Below are 20,809 nucleotides of genomic sequence, written 5' to 3'. Positions count from 1 at the left end.
GCGCACAGACACAAGCGCGTCTGCTAAAAACGAGGGTCTGCTGCTGACCTGCAGTGTTTTTAAGCAGCTCAACTCTTTTCCAGGCTTGAAGGCACAGTTTCTCTGCTGCAATTCCAATAATAAGCTGAGACACCCGTAGGAATGTGGCATCTCCGGTGCCCTCGCTCCCAGGTGCGGAGGCAGCTCTTCAAGCTCTGTGGCCACGTCCTCACTCACAAACCAGGCTTAAACCGGTTATTAAACCTTTCTGATGTCCAGGCTGGCAGATCCAGGCATGGTTGGGCCAGTGATGCTGCTCTTCTCCATGAGTCTAATGCTAAAAGCATTGTGCAGTGACCAGGGCTGCCTGGGGCTGTCTCCTCTTCCAATTTCTATCCCAAAGCTTTTCCTTTCCATGGATGTAGCAGGAGCGGTTTAAGAGCTGACTTACTGCTCCTGCTCCACCTGAAGCCGTAACCCTCTCTGGGGACGAGCAAGTGCCACCGTCCCTCTGCCCCTTCGGCTTCGATGGCTTGTGGCGAGGCGCCCAAGGAGGGCGGTGAGCGGATGCGCTTGTGGGGAGCAGCCGGCGTGAGAAAAGCAAGTCCTGTAGCTCTGACGAAGCCTTTTAGGCTGTTTGCAACAGCTTGTCTGGAGGCAAAAAGCACCTGGAGATGTTGCTGGGCCGGTTCACGCTTGGATGCGTGGCTGCTCCACAAAATGGCTGCGATTCCCCCAAAACTGATGCAGAAAAACACCTCCTTCCCCCTGGAATCGGGGTGGGCCCAGAGGGGGATCTCAACCCATCCCCACGGCATCACGAAACACCTCTGGGGCTCCATGCTTAGGGTGATGATCCCCCCAAACCCTGCCCCGATCCGAGAAATCAAGGACACCCCAGACAGTGCCAGGTTGGGACCATCCGGCCAGTTTTATTTTAGGCGCTGCCTCTGCAACCAGCTTGGCCGCTGCGGCTGTTCGAGGTGCGCAGCAGCAGCGAGCGGAGCGGCCGGAGCGCTTTCCAGGCAGCCACCCAACGCCGTGGCCACTCGCCGCAGTCCCAAACCCCTAAAAAAAGCCCCCAGAAAACCCTGCGGAGCCCTGGATGGAGGCAACGTAATGAAAAACCAAAATGCATCGCGTGGTGTGAGGCGGCCGGGGCTCTGAACCAGGGCGTGGCCGAGCGTCCCTGGCACGGCGGGACGGGAACAACCATCACGCGGCTCAGCCTCTTGCCACATCGTGTGAAACCACGCCAGGGCACGGTATCGCTCGCAAAACAGAAACCTCTGCAACTCATTTTGATCCCCCCCCTTTTTTTCTTTTATGTGTGTATGTATATATATAATATATATAACCTTGTGATACTGGTAGTTAAGCCACCGGCATAACGATGTCAGATATACAAACAGCTCTAAAATCAAGAGTAAAAATGACACGGTCCACATCGTCTCCTCTTAGTCCTGTCGCCGCAGGCTCTGCAGCGGCGAGTGGCTTCCGCACGCGCCTCGCTGCCCGGCTCAGCGCGGCCTCCCGGCCGGCTCCTTCCTCCGCAGGGAGTGAGGCTGATCCGGAGCAGGATGGAAGTGCTACAGCTTGGTGTGGTGGTGAAAGGCAGGCACGTGTGGGGAGGCGTAAGCAGGCTGGCTGTGCCACGTCGCCGCCGGGTAGAGCTGGTGCCGCAGCGAGCTCTCGTAGGAGGCCGGGTAGTGCCCGGGGCCAGTCGCCAGCGGCCGGCACAGGTCGGAGGGCTGCGTGGAGGCGGCTACCAAAGGGCTGGGGAATGCGGGGATGATGAAGGGGTTGACGGAGAGGGACGGTGCCACCGGCACCCCCTGGGTTTTGAGGTGCTCCAGCGGGTTGCTGAAGCTCGCCGGGAAATGCAGCATCGCTCCCTTGTAAACGTCCGGGGCTTGCGGCAGCGGCGCAGCATAGCCAGGGCTGGCCACCACGGCCTTGGGTTTAGCCAGCCCTTGCTGGCCCCTGGGCGAGCCGGCGCCCGTGTCCCTGCTGTCGGCCTCCTTGACGAAGGGGGAGAGGGCACGTAACTTCCCCCTGGGGCCAAAAGCTGCTTCCTCCTCCCGGCTGCGCTTGCCCCGGGGTGCGGTGGGGGCGAAGCCAGCTCCAGGGGGCACCCAGCAGGCTTTGACGGCGGCGCAGGTGGCCGCTCGCCGGCTCTCCCTGCTCCACGACTGCCCCGCTTTGCTCCGCAGGTCTTGGGGCTGCTCTGGCTCCTCGGATCGCGATGGGAAGGTGGAAGGTGGCTCCAAAAAATCCTTCAAGTTGGAGAAACACCCCCAGAGGGGATGGCAGCTGATGGGCTTCAGCACCTCGTTGCGGTAGGCGTGGAAGCAGCCGGTGAAGGTGGTGGTGGGCGCCAGGCCCCCCTCCTCAGCCCGCGGGCAGGGCTGGCTGTCTCTCCCGCTGGGGGATGCGCTGGGGGTGGGTCCCACCTCACTCCCGACGCTTGGAGCTGTATCCTCAGCTGCCCCCGGCGGCTCCGGGCTCCTCTGCTCATCGAGGCGGGGGCCAGTGGCCGGCCGGGGGAGCTCGGGGCTGGGGCCGGGGCCAGCATCGCTCGCCGGCCGCCGGCCCTCGGGGCAGTGGCGTTTGTGGCAGTGCAAGGACTCTGCCTTGCTCACCTGGGCCAGCAGCTTCTTCTTGGCCAGGGGAGACATGATGGGGTGGTTGCCTTTGGAGTAGAAGCTGGAGAAAAGGCGCTTGTAGGTTTCAGTGTGGGTCCTGCAGGAGCTGGGACATGCCCCTGAGGGGCTCGGGGCCGGGACCACCGGACTGGAGCATCCCTCCGCTCCCTGGCCCAGCTCCGGGGTGTCCCTCGCATCCTCTGGGCCAGCTGCTGCCTCCGGCTTCGCCTTGTCTGGAAGCATCTGCAAGCAGAAGGGATTTGGGGTATGGGTGCCAGGCGCTGCCGCATCCCCATGTGGGGTCCCAGCTCCCCCCGGCCCCCTCCCCAACTCTGGCTGCCCTCACGCCCTCCTCCACTCTCCTCTTTCCCCAGCCAGCCGCATCCCTCCTTGCCCTTCCCTGGGCACCCCAGTGGGTCCCCCCGGCGAGGGACAGACACGGGGGCTGCTGTTGGGGTTCGGGGGCTGCACCCAAAGTGGAGCCGCTTGAGCCGGGCTCGGTGGGGGGCCGCGCACCTGGTCCCGGCCCTTCTCCTTCTTGGCCCTCTTGCTCTTCTCGCCCGTCTCGGCACCCTTGGAGACCTTGTACTGCTTGCGGGGCTTGCTGGGGGGCAGAGGCTTGTCATCCTCCCCCTTGAGATGCCGCACGTATGGGAGGACCAGCCTGCGGGGGCGAGCGGAGTGGGGGGGCAGCGGTGAGAACCGGTGCCGGGAGGGGAAACCGAGGCACAGAGCGAGACCCCCTGGCTCGTCCCCTACCTCTCGTAGTGCCGCCGGGTGCAGGTGGCCGCGCTGGTGCTGCCGGGGCTGCCCCCCAGCTCATCGTAGACGTTCTTCCAGAGCCGTCGCCCCGTCACCTGTGGCGGGAGGGATGGGTTAGCCCCCCCCCGGCACCCAGGGGACACCCCGGCACCCAGGGGCCGTTGCTTACCAGCTCGTAGGCTCCCAGTTTCTCCACGGCTTTGTAGATCTTCCAGAGGTTAACTGGAAATAAAGAGGAGATGCTGAGGGGTCAGGGGGACGCGGCGCTCGCCATGGCGGCTCCTCCCAGCCCCGGTGGGGGACGTACTCTGCTTGAAGCCGAGGTGGGGGATCCTCTCGATGGGCGTGTGTCGGTCCTTCATGAACTTGTAGAGGCTGACGAGGAAAGCCTCCTCCTCCTCCTTCTCGCCGCCGGTGGTCGCTTCTTCCGCCGGCTTCTCCTGCTCGGAGCCATCCTCCAGGACCGGAGCCTCCTGCGGGACGCGGGGGTGAGAAGGAGCCCAAGGGGAAACTGAGGCAGAGCAGAAGCACCCAAGCAGCCCCCCCCGCCGCCAGCCCCGCGCATGCTTCCCAACCCGAAGGCATTTAACGAGCTCGCGGTTCGTTAGCCGGCAGCCCGGGCCGCCGGCCAACTTGGTCAAAGCGCTGGAACCGTGCGAGAACACGAGGAACGGCTTCCAGGAAAACAGACGGGCAGAAATTCATCCTCCCCCCCCCCCCGCCGCCGCCGCCTTTCTCAGCTAAAAATGTTTCTCGTTTGTTTGTTCTACATTTTCCGGAGTTATAAAACTTGTTGCTATTTTTGGGCAAAGCAGCTGCTCGGCTCCCAAGTACTTTATTTATTTTTTTTTTTTTAATTCTTCTTCTTCTTTCTATTCTTTTAACTGCTCGTGACAGACGCGGTATTTTAACGGCTGAACTATTTTGAGGTTTTCTTGGTTGTTTTTTTTTTTTTCTTTTTAAAAAAATAAGCCGCTGGAGGGAAGGGGGGTCGGGTCCAGCGCGGCAAAACCTAACCCCCCCCCCTCCCCCGTCGGGATGAAAAAATAATTAGAAAAATCAGAAGCCGCGTTGGGGGGGGAAGTGTCATTTCTTGCTGTAAGGGAGCCCCCAAAAATGCCCTGTTTTGGGTATGTTCCCCCCCCCCCCAATGCTGGGAAATTCACCCTCCTCTTCCTCATCCTCGCTTTCACAGGCGGCAAAAGCGATGCTCACCCCCCCCCCACCCCCCGCGCACCTCATCTCCCCCTAAAATTTGGGGGGGGTGGGGGGGGGTGTCAGCATCGTCTCCCCCCTCAAAAAAAAATAAACCACCGGGGTGCGGCACTCACCGCCGGCTTGGCGGCGGCGGGGTCTTGGGGTTCTTGTCGCTGGGCTTGGTTGTCCTCCATGGGGGGGGACGTGGGACGTGGTCGTCTTTGATTTTAGGAGGGGTCCTGCAAGGCAAAAATGGGGGTGGGGGGGTGTGAGACACCCCGAATTGTTGTTCCTCCCCTCAAGAAAAAAATTGAGGGTAAATTGGGATGATTTGGGCCACAGCGGTACCCGCCAGGCACCGTCCGGTCGATTTCGGTGTCCCCACCCCGAAATTTAGGGGTCGGTACCCCCTTGACACCCCAAATTCCCCCTCCCTTCACCCCCCGCCTACTTTTTTGGGGGAAAACCGAAAACCGTGGAAAAATGGGGAAAAAAGGGGGTACCAAATAGGGGGAACTGAGGAACGGGGGGGGCACCCCACTCCCTTCCGTGCCCCCGCCCCCCCGCGAGACCCTCTCCGGTCTGTGGCTCCCCCCGCCCCGCCCCCCCCCCCGTGCCCCATCCCGGTCCCGCTCACCCGCCGCCGCCGCGCCATGCGACAGCCCGAGGGGCGGGACCGCCACGCCCCCTCGCCATCTATTGGGTGGAGTTGCCACGCCCCCTCATCCTATTGGCCAGCCGAGCTGCTCGTCCCCCCTCCCTCTGCCCGGGCGAAGGGCATGCTGGGAGTTGTAGTCCTATGAGCGAGCGCGGCGTGTAGTCGTGCAGCCTTGTGCACACGCGTGTGCAAGGGGCGCGCGCACGCGTGGGCGGGGCCCGCGCGCGTATGCACGCGTGGCTGCCGGTGCCCGGGGCGCGCGCGTCCCCCGTAGGCAGGCTTGCACGCGTGCTCACGCGCGTCGTGCATTTGCGCGTGGAAGGCGGGGGCGCGCGTGGGTAAACGCGTGGGGCGGGGCGGGCACGCGCGCCCAGGCGTGTTCGTGGGGGGCATACATGTGGCAACACGCGCGTGTGCGTGAGCCCCGGGCGAGCACACGCGAGGGCAGGCGCGTGCACGTGGGTGCGGGCGGCCTCGGGGGCAGGCGGGCACACGTGCGCGCGCGTGCAGGGGCGGGCGAAACACGCGTGTCCTGTGCGTGCGCGGACCGGCCGCGGTGCCGGGCCCCGGCCGTGATTTTGCCGGCTCAGATTTGGTTCCCGGCACTGCGAGTGCGGCGACGGCGCTGACGTGATTTCCTCCTTTTCTGGTATCGCTACGAAAACGCAGGAAACCGGGGGGGGGTGTGTGCATGTGTGTGTGAGACACACGGGGCATGATACACAGCGACCGGGGCTCTTGGGGTGAAAAGCGGCGGATTTGGGGCAAAGCAAGTCAAACTGGAGGGAACGAGCTGCGCCGCACCAAAGCGGGCGGCGGGTGAGCTTTGAGCAGGTCATTTGGGTGGCTGAAGGCGACGGCCGGGCTGCAATTAGGCGTTTAACGCGCTAATAATTAACGGCACTTCGGTGGCGGGGGCGGCACTTCCCCGGCGCTGTCGAGAAACCGCGGCATCGCTCCGCGAAAGCTGGGCTGGAGCGGGCTGAGACCGGAAAAACTCATCCCACCCGCCGCTCGACCGCCTGCAAACCCCTCGGTTCCCCTTCGGGGCTCGTCCTCGTTATCAAAATCCCTTTCTGTTAAGCCAGATTTTGGGCGTTTAGGCCCAAATTGCCGGTGAGCGGCGTCCCGGCGTTGCCGGCCGGCCCGGAGCGTGGCGGAGGTTGGAGCAAAGGGCCGAGCGTCACGGCTAGGAATAGCGCGGGAGCGGTGCCAAGCCATTACGGTGGGTGAGTAATGGGTTGAAGTCATCCCTTCCCCGGCCCGCGCCGCCGCCGCCGGGAGGGAAAATAACCCCCTTACATCACCCAGCGCCAGGCGAAGGGACCCTGGTGGGGTGGGGGGGGTGGGAGAAGGAGTTTGGAGTGGGTGGGGGTGGTCATGGGTGTCCCCGTGGGGCTGGGGTGGGTCCCCCTTTTCTACATGGTTTTGGGATTCCGGATGATTTCCCGGCCTCGCCGACCTGGCATGTGCCAAGTTCAGCCAGTCTCAGCTTGGCGGCAGCGGGATGGGGTGAGGTGGGGGGGAGTGGGGGGGGGGGGTGGCGAGGCAGGGTGACACATGGCTCGTGGCGAGTGACAGGATCCCCCACCCTTCCCAACTCCAGGACCCCCCGGGACTCACCGGCTCAGGAGGCGAAGGCCGGGCGGCTCATCGGCGCGGCCGGAGGAAGAGCTCTGTGGTTTGCTGGTGTTACGGTACCGGGGATGACGGGCTGGGGGGATGAGTCATCCCCCACTCAGGGAAGTGGCGTGTGCGGGTGCGTGTGCGAGTGTGTGTTTGCGTGTGCAATTGACTCTTTCGTTACTGGAACGGCTGGGCTTTTTGGGGTTCTCACCCAGCGGCTGCCCGGCACCGCGCTGAATGACTGTGCCGGACTTTCCAGCCCGAGCCCCCCCCCGGGGCTGGCGACGCAGCCGCGGTGCCACCGGGGTCCGCCGGGGTCCTGGCGACACAGCTGGGTCCCGGTGGCCGGGGTGCTTGTGGGATCGTGGTCCTGGTCCCCCTCGAGGGTGGCTTTGCTGGGCATCATCCTGCCAAGGGGACGGTGTCCCCGGTGTCCCCGGTGTCCCTGGTGCTGGGCATCATCCTGCCAAGGGGACGGTGTCCCCGGTGTCCCTGGTGTCCCCAGTGCTGGGCATCATCCTGCCAAGGGGACGGTGTCCCTGGTGTCCCCGGTGTCCCCGGTGCTGGGCATCATCCTGCCAAGGGGACGGTGTCCCCGGTGTCCCTGGTGTCCCCGGTGCTGGGCATCATCCTGCCAAGGGGACGGTGTCCCCAGTGTCCCCAGTGTCCCTGGTGCTGGGCATCATCCTGCCAAGGGGACGGTGTCCCTGGTGTCCCCGGTGTCCCCAGTGCTGGGCATCATCCTGCCAAGGGGACGGTGTCCCCGGTGTCCCCGGTGTCCCCAGTGCTGGGCATCATCCTGCCAAGGGGACGGTGTCCCCGGTGTCCCTGGTGTCCCCAGTGCTGGGCATCATCCTGCCAAGGGGACGGTGTCCCTGGTGTCCCCGGTGTCCCCAGTGCTGGGCATCATCCTGCCAAGGGGACGGTGTCCCCGGTGTCCCCGGTGTCCCCAGTGCTGGGCATCATCCTGCCAAGGGGACGGTGTCCCCGGTGTCCCTGGTGTCCCCGGTGCTGGGCATCATCCTGCCAAGGGGACGGTGTCCCCGGTGTCCCCGGTGTCCCCAGTGCTGGGCGTCATCCTGCCAAGGGGACGGTGTCCCCGGTGTCCCTGGTGTCCCCGGTGCTGGGCATCATCCTGCCAAGGGGACGGTGTCCCCGGTGTCCCCGGTGTCCCCAGTGCTGGGCGTCATCCTGCCAAGGGGACGGTGTCCCTGGTGTCCCCGGTGTCCCCGGTGCTGGGCATCATCCTGCCAAGGGGACGGTGTCCCTGGTGTCCCCGGTGTCCCCGGTGCTGGGCATCATCCTGCCAAGGGGACGGTGTCCCCGGTGTCCCTGGTGTCCCCGGTGTCCCCGGTGCTGGGCATCATCCTGCCAAGGGGACGGTGTCCCCAGTGTCCCCAGTGTCCCCGGTGCTGGGCATCATCCTGCCAAGGGGACGGTGTCCCCGGTGTCCCCGGTGTCCCCAGTGCTGGGCATCATCCTGCTAAGGGGGACGGTGTCCCCGGTGTCCCCGGTGTCCCCGGTGCTGGGCATCATCCTGCCAAGGGGACGGTGTCCCCGGTGTCCCCGGTGTCCCCAGTGCTGGGCATCATCCTGCCAAGGGGACGGTGTCCCCGGTGTCCCCGGTGTCCCCGGTGCTGGGCATCATCCTGCCAAGGGGACGGTGTCCCCGGTGTCCCTGGTGTCCCCGGTGCTGGGCATCATCCTGCCAAGGGGACGGTGTCCCCGGTGTCCCCGGTGTCCCCAGTGCTGGGCGTCATCCTGCCAAGGGGACGGTGTCCCTGGTGTCCCCGGTGTCCCCGGTGTCCCCGGTGCTGGGCATCATCCTGCCAAGGGGACGGTGTCCCCGGTGTCCCCGGTGTCCCCGGTGCTGGGCATCATCCTGCCAAGGGGACGGTGTCCCCGGTGTCCCTGGTGTCCCCGGTGCTGGGCATCATCCTGCCAAGGGGACGGTGTCCCTGGTGTCCCCGGTGTCCCCGGTGCTGGGCATCATCCTGCCAAGGGGACGGTGTCCCCGGTGTCCCTGGTGTCCCCGGTGTCCCCGGTGCTGGGCATCATCCTGCCAAGGGGACGGTGTCCCCAGTGTCCCCAGTGTCCCCGGTGCTGGGCATCATCCTGCCAAGGGGACGGTGTCCCTGGTGTCCCCGGTGTCCCCAGTGCTGGGCATCATCCTGCCAAGGGGACGGTGTCCCCGGTGTCCCTGGTGTCCCCGGTGCTGGGCATCATCCTGCCAAGGGGACGGTGTCCCCGGTGTCCCCGGTGTCCCCAGTGCTGGGCATCATCCTGCCAAGGGGACGGTGTCCCCGGTGTCCCCGGTGTCCCCAGTGCTGGGCATCATCCTGCTAAGGGGGACGGTGTCCCCGGTGTCCCCGGTGTCCCCGGTGCTGGGCATCATCCTGCCAAGGGGACGGTGTCCCCAGTGTCCCCGGTGCTGGGCATCATCCTGCCAAGGGGACGGTGTCCCCGGTGTCCCCGGTGTCCCCAGTGCTGGGCATCATCCTGCCAAGGGGACGGTGTCCCCGGTGTCCCCGGTGTCCCCAGTGCTGGGCATCATCCTGCCAAGGGGACGGAGCCCCGAGAGCTGGGTACCGCTTCCCCGGGACACTGTTCCTTGTCCGCAGTTTGGCCACCCCAGTCCCATGGGACCGAAGCCACCCATAAGTGGGGGACAATTGGGGCAGGACTGGGGGCTCCTGGAGGGCACCCATGGGTGCTCAATCCCGTAGCATCCCCCCAAGAATCCCCCCCCTCCCCGGCTTGTGAAAGAGCCCCAAAAGAAGAAAAAAGAAAAATCCCCTGGTGACTCATTTTGGGCCAACAGCCGGAGAAAGCAGAAGCGGGGGGAGGTTGGGGGGGGATCTGGCTACTGTCCCCCCACCCCAGGCTTAAGTAAGGGGTGAAGGAATCTGAGGGTGACATTAACCCTTTCGTTCCAGGAATGCACCTGCCTTCTTAATAACAACAAAGTGATTTAATGAAAAAGGGTTAAAAAAAAACCAACCAACAAAAAACCCCCCACTTGGGTTTCTATTCCTGGCTTTGGTTTCTATTCGAGTAGAACTGGGGGGGGTCTGAAGGTCGGGGAGGGGGGCAGGGGACGGGGTCCCCTGCCTCAGTTTCCCCTTGCGCAATTGTTGGTGCTTGCGTGCTCCAGCCTGCGGGGACTCACCATCGGCTCTGCTCGCCTGGCGGGACTATATTGAATTTCAGGCTCCTGGGGGGGTGGGCTGAGCGCCCCTGGGGGGGGGATCGGGCCCCTGAGGGTCTCCACTCCGACAGGAGTTGAGGAAAAGCTTCTTCCTGGGGTGGGGGTGGGTATTCTTCAATCCCATAGAAGAGATGCTGGAGGAAAAGGGGAATTACTGAGGTTGAAAGACGTTGCTGGGGTGATAGCGGCCATCAGTGCATTGAAAGGTGTCGGGGCTCAGCCAGCGTGCAAAGCCCTGCCTGAAAGGGAAATGAAGGAGGAAAAGGGGAAGGAAAAGGGGAAGGGGAAGGAGGAGGAGGAAAAGGAAATGGAGAAGAAGGAGGAGGAAAAGGAAGAAGGAGGAAAAGGAAAAGGAAGGAAAAGGAGAAGAAGGAAAAGGAAACAGAGAAGAAAACAGAAAAGAAAAAGGAAAAACAGAAGAAAAACAAAGCCTGGCTGCTGGGGGTGGCACCCGCAGCCCTTTGGGGCATGAACTGCGGCGAGAGCGTTGGGGATCCCACAGGGTCTGGGGGGGCTTTGGGGTTGCAGGACTCGCCTCCTCCCGCGGGTTAATCCCCTTGGGGGCTGGTGTAGGAACGCGGCTCTAGTCTGAAGCCTGATGCTGTAAGTTACGAACATAAAGCTGTGAAATAGCTCCCTGGATTTAATTACCCCATGATTAACCAGCGCAGTCACCGGGAAAACAGCCTCTTCAGGGAAGCACACGTAAGCTGAGCCCCCCCAGCACCGGGGAGGTGCTGCACCCACACCGGCTTGGGGGTGGGTGTGTGTGTGTGTGGTTATTTAGGAGGTAAAAACCCACCTTGATTTAGGGGAGCAGCCAGAGCCAGATGCGTTTGGGTGCTGCTGCAGCACTCTGGGTGCTGGGTGGGGGCTTTGGGTGCCCCCATCAAGAGGGGGGCTGTGGGCTGGAAAAGGAGGCAGCAGCCACGGTACCAACACCTTACACCCCAACGCCCCCACCGAGGCGGTGGCACCAGGGAGCAGCAGCCTGACCATGAGGGTCTTTCAAGGGCAAGTTAATTAGTGGGGCACTAAGAGAGCTTAACAAGGTCAGCTGGGCTGTCCCAGCAGCCACGGGACCTAGTTAAGCTCAGCCCAGGCACAGAGCCTGTTGCTGCTGGCCCCAGCCAAGGCTGGGCGTGGATGTGCATGTGTGGGGATGCATAAATCCATGGGGCTGTGCACCTACACCAGTGCCTGCGAGCCTAAAGGAATGTCTATCTGCAAAGGGATGCCCAGGGACCCCAATACACCCCGCCTGTGGGTTTGGCAGGGGTGCAGGCAGCACCTTTGGCGAGGGTGGAAGGGGTGCAGGCAGCACCTCTGGGTGAGCACAAACCCTTTCTCCCATCCTGAAGATACCCAAGGGTGGGGTGCAACAGGCATGGAGTGAAGCATCTTCTTTTTTGGCACCTCCATCTCGTGGCACATCCTGCACGGGCCGGGGCAGCGCTCAGCCTCTTCCTGCCCACGGGGGGAGGAAGAGCGGAGGCTGCGAAGGCACTTGGTGGAGGAGCTCGAGCCCAGCCGCCCCATTTTCTCTGCATGGAGGTGGCCCGATGGCTTTTCTCCGGCGGCTTTTTGGCTTTGCGGAAAAGAAGAAGCCGCCGAGGCGGTACGAGCACGTCAGGCGGGATGTTGACCCCGAGGAGGCCTGGCTGGTGCTGGGCGAGCTGGGCGACGGCGCCTTTGGCAAGGTCTTTAAGGTAGGAGAGCACCCTGAAACGCCGCCCGTGCCCCTGAGGGTTTTGCAAATGGTTTTTATTTTAAGTGCTGCCTTGCACTGTGCCGCTTCCGGCACGCACAAAGGTAAAAAGCCTCTAAACAGCCCCAAATTTCTAGAGGAGGATGGTGGGGTCCTCACCTGGCGCTGGCTCAGCCCACCTCCAGCCTTCGGTACGTGGAGAGCCACTGGTCCCTGGAGCCGGCCCATTTGCTTGCGGGTGTTTACCTCCCTGGTTGGAGCAAGGGGGTTGAGACGGGGATGTTTTTCTCCGAAACCACGGTGCAGAGCCTGAGCGCGACAGGAAACCCAAATTTGCTGCTCATCAGAGCCACGGCAGCAGCTGCCTTCCGGGGCTGGTGGCTCACAGCAGCGATGGTCCTTGCCCTGGCCAAACCCATCCCCTCTTCTCTGGCTTTTTCAGGGCAGCCGAGTGCCTTGCTATCGCTCGTGGGATGGGGTTTCACTGTGGAAGCACCCAAAGGCCCTTGGCGGGGGTTTGCTGAGCCCCCTGTGTCGATGCTGGCTGTGGCAGTGCCTGCAGGAACTATATGGCATCCGTGGGAGGACGTAGCTTGCGGAGGGTTTTGGGATACAGCGGGATGTTCCAGGGCCTGTGCACGGAGCGGCACAGCCGCGCCGGGGGCATCTGCGCATCAGCCCCATGCACGGAGCGGCCGCGCGTCCCTCTCCCTCCTGGCTCTGGTGACGGTCCCCGTGTCTGTCCCCAGCATTTGGCTCAGCAGCACCGAGCACCTGGGGAGGGGTGTGATGGGGCCAAACTTCCCCCTCGCTGAAAATTGCGGGGCTGCTCCTTTCGTACCCCACGAGCCCCTGTGAACCCCCCCCAGGCACAGAACAAGGTCACGGGGGCGTTGGCGGCCGCCAAGGTGATCGACACCCCGAGCGAGGAGGAGCTGGAGGACTACGTGGTGGAGATCGAGATCTTGGCTTGTTGCGACCACCCCAACATCACCAAGCTGCTGGATGCGCTCTACTGGGATGGGCGGCTCTGGGTGAGCTGCGGAGGGTGCTGGGCCCCCCACCCTGGGCATGAACCAGGGTCCTGCTGGCATCTCAGGGCTGGGGGACTTGGTCTGGAGGGGACATGTTTGCAGACCAGAGTGGGAAACCTTGACTACACCCTCTCCCTGCAGATTCTGGTGGAGTTTTGTCCTGGAGGGGCTGTGGATGCAGCGATCTTGGGTAAATAAATGGTTTTTTTTCTCCAGCTGGTGTGCGGCCATCGGAGGGTTTGGGGTGGGATTGCCAGATCTCACAGTGTGGAAGGGAGTCCTGGGCTAGCGCAGCACCTCCAGGAAGGAGGATGGGCTGGGGTGTGCCTTCCTCCGGGTGCCCCCCAGCTTTGCGGGGAGTGCTGGGCAGGAGGCATCGTTCGCGGCAGGGTTCGTTTGCGCTAATGGCAGAGCTGGAGAAAGGGTTGACGGAGGAGCAGATCCGAGTGGCCTGCAAGCAGCTGCTGCTGGCGCTGCAGTACCTGCACGGCTGCAAGATCATCCACAGGGACGTGAAGGCTGGCAATGTCCTGCTCACCCTCGACGGGGATGTCAAGCTGGGTGAGTCCCAGGGGAACTGGGGCTCCGTGGGGCAGAGGGAGACCGGGAGTGAAGCCTCAGGGGTGCTTTGCCCCAGGGATCCTCTCTAACTGCCACTTTCTGCTCTGCAGCCGATTTTGGCGTCTCGGCCAAAAACTCCAGCACCGTCCAGCGCAGGGTGTCCTTCATCGGCACCCCGTACTGGTAGGTGTGGGGCAGAAATCCCTGGGGGTGGTGGCGTTTGGGAGAGCAGGCAGGAAGGTGGGGGGAGCCCAGGTATCCTGCTCCTCCTGTGGAAGCTTGCAACCATCTCCTCAACACCAGGAGCATCTCAAGAAAGCTCCCGTTGCCTCCTCCAGCCAACACCGGCTCCAGGGTGGGCTTCTCAGTAGCATGAGACTATGTAGGCAGAGGACACGCGAGGTGCTGGTGGGTGCAAGCCCTCCTCAGGTGGTGTTGGAGGAGTTGGGGTTGAATCGCACCCCTTCTGCCTGTAGGGTTGTGGCTGAAGGGGACGGCACCTGGGTTTGCTTTGAGGGGGAGATACTAGCCCCTGTCCCGGGGCAGGCTGGACCTCTTCCTCTCTCTGCCACGCACAGGATGGCCCCGGAGGTGGTGCAGTGTGAGACGTCCAAGGAGAGCCCCTATAGCTACAAGGCTGACATCTGGTCGCTGGGCATCACGCTGATTGAGATGGCTGAGATGGAGCCCCCCTACCACGAGCTGAACCCCCTCCGGGTGCTGCTGAAGATTGCCAAGTCCCAGCCGCCCACCCTGCGTCACCCCAAGAGGTGGTGAGTGCCCACGTGGTGATTTTGTCCGGAGAAGGGCAGCGGGGCTGGGGCAGGGTCTGGGGCACAAGTGTGCTGGGGGGCGGCTGAGGGAGCTGGGGGGGTTTAGCCTGGAGAAGAGGGGGCTGAGGGGAGCCCTTCTCGCTCTCTGCAGCTGCCTGAGAGGGGCTGGAGTGAGGGGGGGGCTGGTCTCTGCTCCCAAGTCACCAGTGACAGGACGAGAGGGAACGGCCTCAAGCTGCGTCAGGGGAGGTTTGGGTTGGAGATGAGGGAAATTGTCTTCCCTGCCAGAGCGGTCAGGCCCTGGCACAGGCTGCCCAGAGAGGTGGGGGAGTCACCGTCCCTGGGGGGGTTCAAACAATGTGTAGCCGTGGCACTTGGGGCCATGGTTTAGGAGGCCTGGGGGTGTTGGGCTGGGTGTTGGGCTTGATCCTGGAGGTCTCTTCCAACCTTAATGTTTCTATGAATCTGAGATGTCACCTCAATGCTGGTGATGGGGGGAGATGTTGTCCCATGGGGCAGCTCCTGCTTGAAGTCATGTCTGGGCAGATGGGGTGGGCTCTTGGTCCATAAGTGATGCTGGTTGTGATTCCACCAAGCCCAGCTCCAGAGGTGGCACCATGGGCTTCCCATCACCCCACCTTTGCTGCAGAAGGTGGCAGTGGCGGGCAGCACTGGGGTGGGGACCTCCTGCCAAGGCGCTAGCAGAGCCTGAGTGTCCCAGGCATCACCCCAAGGTCTGTGGGGTCCACAGTGGGGGTGACGGGGAGCTTCTGGCCCTGTGCTCACAGGGACATTCCCACAGGTCTGAAGACTTCAAGGACTTCCTGAGGAAATCCTTGGAGAAGAGCCCTGAGGCACGGTGGTCGGCCAGCCAGCTCCTGCAGGTGGGTAGCGCCCATCGCCACCTGCCCAGGGTGGTGGGACCCGTCCCTGGTGCTGGTCCCACTCACCTCCCTCGCTCCCACCCAGCACCCCTTTGTGGCCGGCATCTCTGACAAGCGGCCGCTCCGGGAGCTGGTGGCTGAAGCCCGGGCTGATGTGCTGGAGGAAGAGGATGAGGAGGAAGGTCCGGTCCCCTTGGTGCGTGAGTAGCGGCCAGCCGGGATGCAAGATCCCTCCAACCCTTTCCATGAGCTCATTAAGCCTCACCCCTCGCCCGTTGTCCACCCCACAGCCTGGGCAGGAGCATGGAGAGTCCGCCTGCCCCCCGACACCAGGGGGTCCCCATGAGCATCATCAGCCCCCGGACGCAGCAGAGAGAGTCGGTGAGGAGCCGGGCGTCTCATCTGACGCCTGGGCGGTGGCAGAGCCCAGGACCAAGGGAGCGTCCGACTTCTTGAAGCACATGAGGAGGAGGTCCGAGCCCGGGGGCTCTGTGAGGCTCCCTGCAAAGAGGCCATCTGAGTTTCTGAAGCTGCTGCGGCGCAGGTCATTTTTTGGAGGGATGAAGTCCCAAGAAACAGCTAAGGAGCAGCACGGTGCAGAGCCCAGTGGGCTGGAGATCACAGCGTTGGATGCTCCTGAAGGGACATCAGTCCTAGCAGAGGCAGAAGGAGAGACTCAAGGGTGTCGAAAGGAGGCGGCCAGTCCTCTGGGGACCCCCTGCAACGTGGCCAAGATCCCCCTGGGGCCACAGCAGGCAGGAGACCTTGCTGAACAGCAAGAGCTGAAGGCAGAGCAGGTTGGACCCAAGGCAGAGCCCCAGGAGGAAAGCCAACGTGCCGACTCATCACCGGAGGCCGGAACGCCCACGGAGGGACAGCTTGCAGCCCGACTGAGCCCTGTTTTGGCCCCCGAGAGCAATACAAAAAAGGAATCAATCAGAGACCCTACTTGTAACTCACTGTCCCTGCCTGCACCCACGGACGGGGACTGGGGCAGAGGCTCGGCCGTGGGGCGGCTGGTGGCAGCTCTGGACCTGTGGACCACGGGGACCAAAACCCAGAGCTTCAAGTCACTGGTGGAGCATCGGCACCGGGTTACTCAGTCATTACTAGTCCTGAAGGTTGAGGTTGGCCCCACTGGGGGTGAAGATGGCCTTGGGAAGGATGGTGATGGAGTAGGGAGGGCACCCATGGGACCTGAGGGTGCTGGAGAGCCTGGGGAGACTGAGCTGGTGGAGAAGAGGGTGCCACAGGGTGAAGAATTGCTGATGCCCAGTGCGATGGAGGAGGCAGTGGTGGGGTCAGATGTTCTCAAGGAGTGGCAGGAGCCTCCAGCCAGCCTGGGAGAGGCTGGAGAGAGGAACAACGAGGAAAGAAACTCGGCCGTGTGCGAGCCCATCACTGACTCCCTGATCCTGGTTGAGCAAGAGGTGGGAAGGAATGAGGAGGAAGCCACAGATGACACTGAAACCAGGGTGGAAACTTCTCCCAGGGAAGCCCTGGTACCAGCAGAACTGAAATTGGAAGAGGATGTTGTAAAAGTGTGTTTGACTGGAGACCTTAAACCAGTGGGAGATGCAGCCAGCCCGGGGGAAGTGATGCTGGCAGGAGAGGAACTGGAGGTAGCCTCTGCAGCATGTGCAGGAGAGGGACCTGCAAGTGAGGAGGCCCAAAATTCAGCAAATGATGTGTCCCCCGTGGAGAACCCAGGGCCTCTTGAAGAAGAAACAGAAGAGAAAGCGGAAAACAGCCCCAGAGACAACCACTCAGGAGCTGGGAGTGGCTGGAAAGGACAAGATGGAAGTGATGGAGAGCTTGGAGAAGTCGGGGTGCAGGTTGCTCCAGCTTCTGAGGAACCACCAAGGGATGGACCTGGAGAGGAGGTGGGTGGCTTGGAGGGTTATGGAGCAGTGCCAGAGCCCCAGGAGGCCCTTGGTGGACATCCAAAGGCCACAAAGACAGTGAGCTTCGAGGCTGCCCTTGTCCACATCTCTTCCCAGGCGTGGGCAGGATGGGAAGCAGGGAACATGCCAGATCCATCCATCACATCAAAGCAAGGAGAGGAGCCATGCCCTGTGAAAAACCCTGCAGAAGTACGCGGTCCGGGTGCCCTCCCCGCAGCAGCGCAGCCTTTCCCCTCTGCTGGGGAAGCCCAACAGGTGAGAAGCTCGCAGGTAACATGGCCATGTGAAGCTGCCCCCTCTTGCATCGGCTCCTATGTTGGGTTTACGTAGTTTTGGGCCATCTGAGCTCAAACCATCGCTCCTGGTCACAGGAACCTGCCTCACTCCAAAGGACAGTCAAGAAAACCCGGAGGTTTGTGGTGGATGGGGAGGAGGTGAGCGTGACGACTGCCAGGACTGTCGGCAAGGCTGGGGCAAGGGATGAGATGGTGCGCTCAGCTCGGTGAGTGATGCTGGTAGTGGAGGCGCCCCCACGCATCTCCCGTCATTTCTGGACAAGGGGGAGAGGGTGTGGGAGGGAGGATGGGTCTGTGGGGTTCTGTGCAAAGCACAAGTGCTTGGCTTCCAGGCTTGGAAAACTCATCTGCCTCTCTGGCCGGGGTCTTCTCTGGCAGGAGAGCATGAGCAAGTCCTTCCCTGCATCCTCAGGGCTGTGCAGTGGGGACACACGGGGAGCCAAAACGTTCCCCAGCCCCATATCTGGTGTGTCCAGCAGCCAGCTTAAGGAAAGAAGGGAAGATCCCCTCCCGTAAGCTCTCCCGTCACCCAGGGAGAGTAGGAAAGGATGAAGGGGGAGATGGAGGGGCAGCAACATCAGCTGAGCTTGGGAGCACGGCCACCACAGAACTAACCAGCATCCTATCATCTCCCTTCTTGCTGGAGAAAGTAATCTTCATGATGTTGCACCAGGGCTGAGCTTCTTTCTTCCTTTAGCCACCTACAAGTCAGCCTTCCCGGGAGAGAGAGGTGCCTCCAGGGGCACCTTCAGCCCCATCTCACCCCGATTCCCCAAACTTTCAGGCGCCAGGAGCTCCGCGAGCTGCGAGTGCTGCAGAAGGAAGAGCAACGAGCTCAGAGCCAGCTGGAGCAGAAGTTTCACCAGCAGCGGGAGCAGATGTTTCGTCACATCGAGCAGGAGATGACGGTAACTGGACGGTCCCTTGGTGCCACGATACAGTCAGAGAGGGACACGTGCGATGGGGGGGGATGTTGTCCCACTTTGGGAGATGCCAGGGTCTGGGAGGGGGTTTGGTTGCTTTGGTGGCTGCTTCTGGTCCCTGTGTCCCCGGTAACCATATCCACATGGCAGCGCAAGAAGGAGTTTTACGACCGGGAGGTGGAGAGCTTGGAGCGGCACTACCGGCAGCTGAAGGAGCGCCGGGAGCTCGAGTACACGGTGAGGCTGCAAGACGAGGCCAAGCGCCTCAAGTCCCTCCAGGAGAAGGACTGCGGGAGGAGGATGCAAGAACTGAAGGGCAATGGGAGAGAGGTGAGGGCCAGGGGCAGCACTGGCTCCTCCCGCCGCACCAGCGGGAGCCCGGGGACCACCTCCCCTGGGTGCTGGGATGAAGCCCCTCCGTTGCCCACCACAGGAGCAGAGGTTCCTGCAGCAGCAGCAGGAGGAACTCAACGCAGCCCTGCAGAGGGTCGTCCAGGAACACAAAAAGAAGATGATGTCCATTGACTGGGAGTGCATCAGCAAGATCCATAGCCTCAGGAGAGGTGGGCTGGGCTGGGAGGAGGAGGATGGAGGGTTCTTGGGGAGCGGAGCTGGGGGTTTTTGGAGGTGGTCACGGTGCTGCGGTCTTGCCCTGCAGCCCGCGAGTCGGTGGTGTGGAGCATGGAGCAAGGGCACCTGCAGGAGAAGTACCAGCTCTTCAGGCAGCAGGTGAAGGAGCAGCACGCGCTGCAGAGGCAGCAGCTCCGCAAGCGCCATGAGAAGGTGAGGTGGGACCAACTGGGGATCCTCCCCCAGCCCCCCCTCCTGGCTCACCCCCCTGCCCCTTCTGCAGGAGACAGAGAGGATGAACCGTTTCCACCAGCTCTTGCTGGAGGATCTGAGGAGTCAGCAGGCACAGGAGCGGGCTCAGCTGCTGAAAAGCCAGCGCTGCGATGCCAAAATCCGCCTGGCCCTTTTCAAGGACAACCTGAAGATCCAGGACGCTAATGGGGCCAAGCAGAGGGAGATGTCCAAGCAGGTACAAGGACCTGGACTGGGCCAACGAGGCTCCCCAGCACAAAGTACGGGGAAATTCCCTGAAAAGCTGTAACCGACGGCTTTTGGGGAAAGGGAGGGTGACGTGGGCTGTCCCCCGCCGCAGTTCATGCAGCAGGAGGAGAGGCGGCAGCGAGCGCAGGCGCAGCAGCACCAGGAGCAGCAGGTGCAGCAGATGCAGCAGCTGCAGCAGCATCAGGCTGAGAGTCTGGCAGAGCTGGAGCAGATGCAGGTACCAGGGGCCGTTGCAAACCTGCCCACGCCAGGGGCTTCCCACACCCCTGCTACCGCTCCTCGAGCACCTTCCTTCCCGTTTCCACCTCCCCTCCTCTCCCAGAGCGAGAAGATGCACCTCTTGGCAGAGCAGGAGCGGCGGCAGCTGGAGCGGCTGGACCAGGAGCACGCCATGGAGCTCAGCGAGTGGAAGCAACGGCTGGCTGCCCGCAAGGAGGTGAGCTGTTGTGGGGGTCTGACAGAGGGCTGCTCTTGCCCCTGTGACACGAGACATGGCAGCACTGCTCTTCTTTCTCCAGATGCTGGAGGAGGAACTGGGGAACTCGCTGCCGGTGCGGCAGCAAGGAGGGCTGCACGGCCCCCACAGCAGCAACATCATCACCCGCTTCTTCCGCCTCCCCTCCTGACACTACGCCACTTACCGGGGGGCGAGAGGCAGGCAGCTGCCTGGGGACTGGTCCCATGGCTTTTCTGGGAGATGGGAGTGAAGGAACTCAAAGGCACCACGAGGGGCAGCCGCCCCGGGGGTGCTGAGCCATGGGGCCGAGCAGCCGGCCAGGACGTGTTATGAGATCCTGAGGACGGCAGGTGTGGCTGTGTTCGAGCCCACCCTCGCCGCACTGGAGGGGCCGGGGTGAAGCAGGTGCTGCTACCCCAAATCGCCCCAGAAGCCCCTCAGGGAATTCTCCCCCACCAGTCTCCAAGCTGTGGATACAGGGGGCTGTTGGCGCTTCCCATGCAGAGCGCCCCTCAGCTGAACTGCAACTCAAGGAAATACATGGTTTCTTGAAGAAAGTCTGTTTGTGATTATTTTACTTAACCGCTGTCATCTTGTGCCCCACCAGTGCCTCCTGTGCCCCACAGCCTGCCCTCAGGCCAGCTCTCAGGGAGGGGGCTCTGTGCCCCAGCCTCTGGCCCAGGGATGCCCTTGGGGGCAGAGCTGGCAGCACTGGAGCCAGGTCTAGGCTCCACCACCCTGCACAGAGCTGTTCATCCACCTCAGCAGGGCCCCGAGGCCACTAATAACCCCTAACTGCCTTCCACAGGCCTCGCCAGGGGCCTTCACCCACTCCCACAGGCCAGGAGCTCTACTGAAGCTCAGCTCAAGGGCTTCAGCCCCACCAGAGATGTGCTGGGAGCGCTGGTCTCCCTGCCTCGTCACCTCAGACCCACAGATTGATGTCCTGGCTCGATCTTGGACCTGCTTCGGCACCACGAACTTGCTTGGTGATCTCGACTCTCGGAGGAATGTGGCTGCCATAGCTGGGCTGGTCCTGCTTACACGGTGCAGGTACTGGAGGACGGGGTCCTGGCGGGTGGTGCTGGCCGTGCAATCCCCGGTTGCTCCTGGCTCACGTTTC

General features: G+C 62.7%; 2 protein-coding genes across 4 annotated transcripts; one reads left to right on the top strand and one right to left on the bottom strand.

Moving 5' to 3' along the window:
• Positions 1–887: 887 nt before the first annotated feature.
• Positions 888–6,954, bottom strand: ARID5A (AT-rich interaction domain 5A). Of its 2 annotated transcripts, none has more exons than XM_075074532.1 (7): positions 6,865–6,954; positions 4,718–4,822; positions 3,694–3,859; positions 3,556–3,608; positions 3,384–3,481; positions 3,141–3,288; positions 888–2,867 (listed from the first exon to the last, which is right to left on the bottom strand). In XM_075074532.1, the coding sequence occupies exons 2-7, from the start codon at positions 4,775–4,777 to the stop codon at positions 1,569–1,571; spliced, it is 1,824 nt and encodes a 607-aa protein (XP_074930633.1). In that variant the 5' UTR covers positions 4,778–4,822; positions 6,865–6,954; the 3' UTR covers positions 888–1,568. The 2 variants fall into 2 exon arrangements, with proteins under 2 accessions (XP_074930633.1, XP_074930632.1); XM_075074531.1 differs by lacking the exon at positions 6,865–6,954 and adding an exon at positions 5,221–5,277.
• Positions 6,955–11,508: 4,554 nt separating this feature from the next.
• On the top strand, positions 11,509–20,238 carry LOC142048027 (STE20-like serine/threonine-protein kinase). Of its 2 annotated transcripts, XM_075074521.1 has the most exons (19): positions 11,509–11,784; positions 12,653–12,817; positions 12,959–13,007; positions 13,229–13,378; positions 13,489–13,561; positions 13,957–14,151; positions 14,954–15,035; positions 15,121–15,231; positions 15,326–16,918; positions 17,036–17,194; positions 17,311–17,441; positions 18,020–18,143; positions 18,309–18,488; positions 18,592–18,721; positions 18,817–18,941; positions 19,012–19,197; positions 19,321–19,446; positions 19,552–19,665; positions 19,748–20,238. In XM_075074521.1, exons 1-19 carry the CDS (start codon positions 11,638–11,640, stop codon positions 19,853–19,855), a joined length of 3,948 nt encoding a protein of 1,315 aa, XP_074930622.1. In that variant the 5' UTR covers positions 11,509–11,637; the 3' UTR covers positions 19,856–20,238. The 2 variants fall into 2 exon arrangements, with proteins under 2 accessions (XP_074930622.1, XP_074930621.1); XM_075074520.1 differs by having other exon boundaries at positions 15,326–17,194; positions 19,748–20,237.
• The last annotated feature ends 571 nt before the right edge of the window (positions 20,239–20,809 follow it).

The sequence above is a fragment of the Phalacrocorax aristotelis genome, chromosome 24 (assembly GCF_949628215.1).
Source record: "Phalacrocorax aristotelis chromosome 24, bGulAri2.1, whole genome shotgun sequence".
Taxonomy (NCBI): Eukaryota; Metazoa; Chordata; class Aves; order Suliformes; family Phalacrocoracidae; genus Phalacrocorax; species Phalacrocorax aristotelis.
Note: the sequence above shows the minus strand (reverse complement) of the source record. Positions and strands in the feature narration are given on the sequence as shown.

Coding starts and splice junctions, on each gene's coding strand:
- ARID5A (XM_075074532.1), bottom strand. CDS start 4,777: ATGGAGGACAACCAAGCCCAGCGACAAGAACCCCAAGACCCCGCCGCC. Junction 3,860..4,717: donor CCGCCGCCGCCAAGCCGGCG/GTGAGTGCCGCA, acceptor CGCGTCCCGCAG/GAGGCTCCGGTCCTGGAGGA. Junction 2,868..3,140: donor AGGAGAAGGGCCGGGACCAG/GTGCGCGGCCCC, acceptor TTCTGCTTGCAG/ATGCTTCCAGACAAGGCGAA.
- LOC142048027 (XM_075074520.1), top strand. CDS start 11,638: ATGGCTTTTCTCCGGCGGCTTTTTGGCTTTGCGGAAAAGAAGAAGCCG. Junction 11,785..12,652: donor CCTTTGGCAAGGTCTTTAAG/GTAGGAGAGCAC, acceptor AACCCCCCCCAG/GCACAGAACAAGGTCACGGG. Junction 17,442..18,019: donor GAGATGGTGCGCTCAGCTCG/GTGAGTGATGCT, acceptor CCAAACTTTCAG/GCGCCAGGAGCTCCGCGAGC.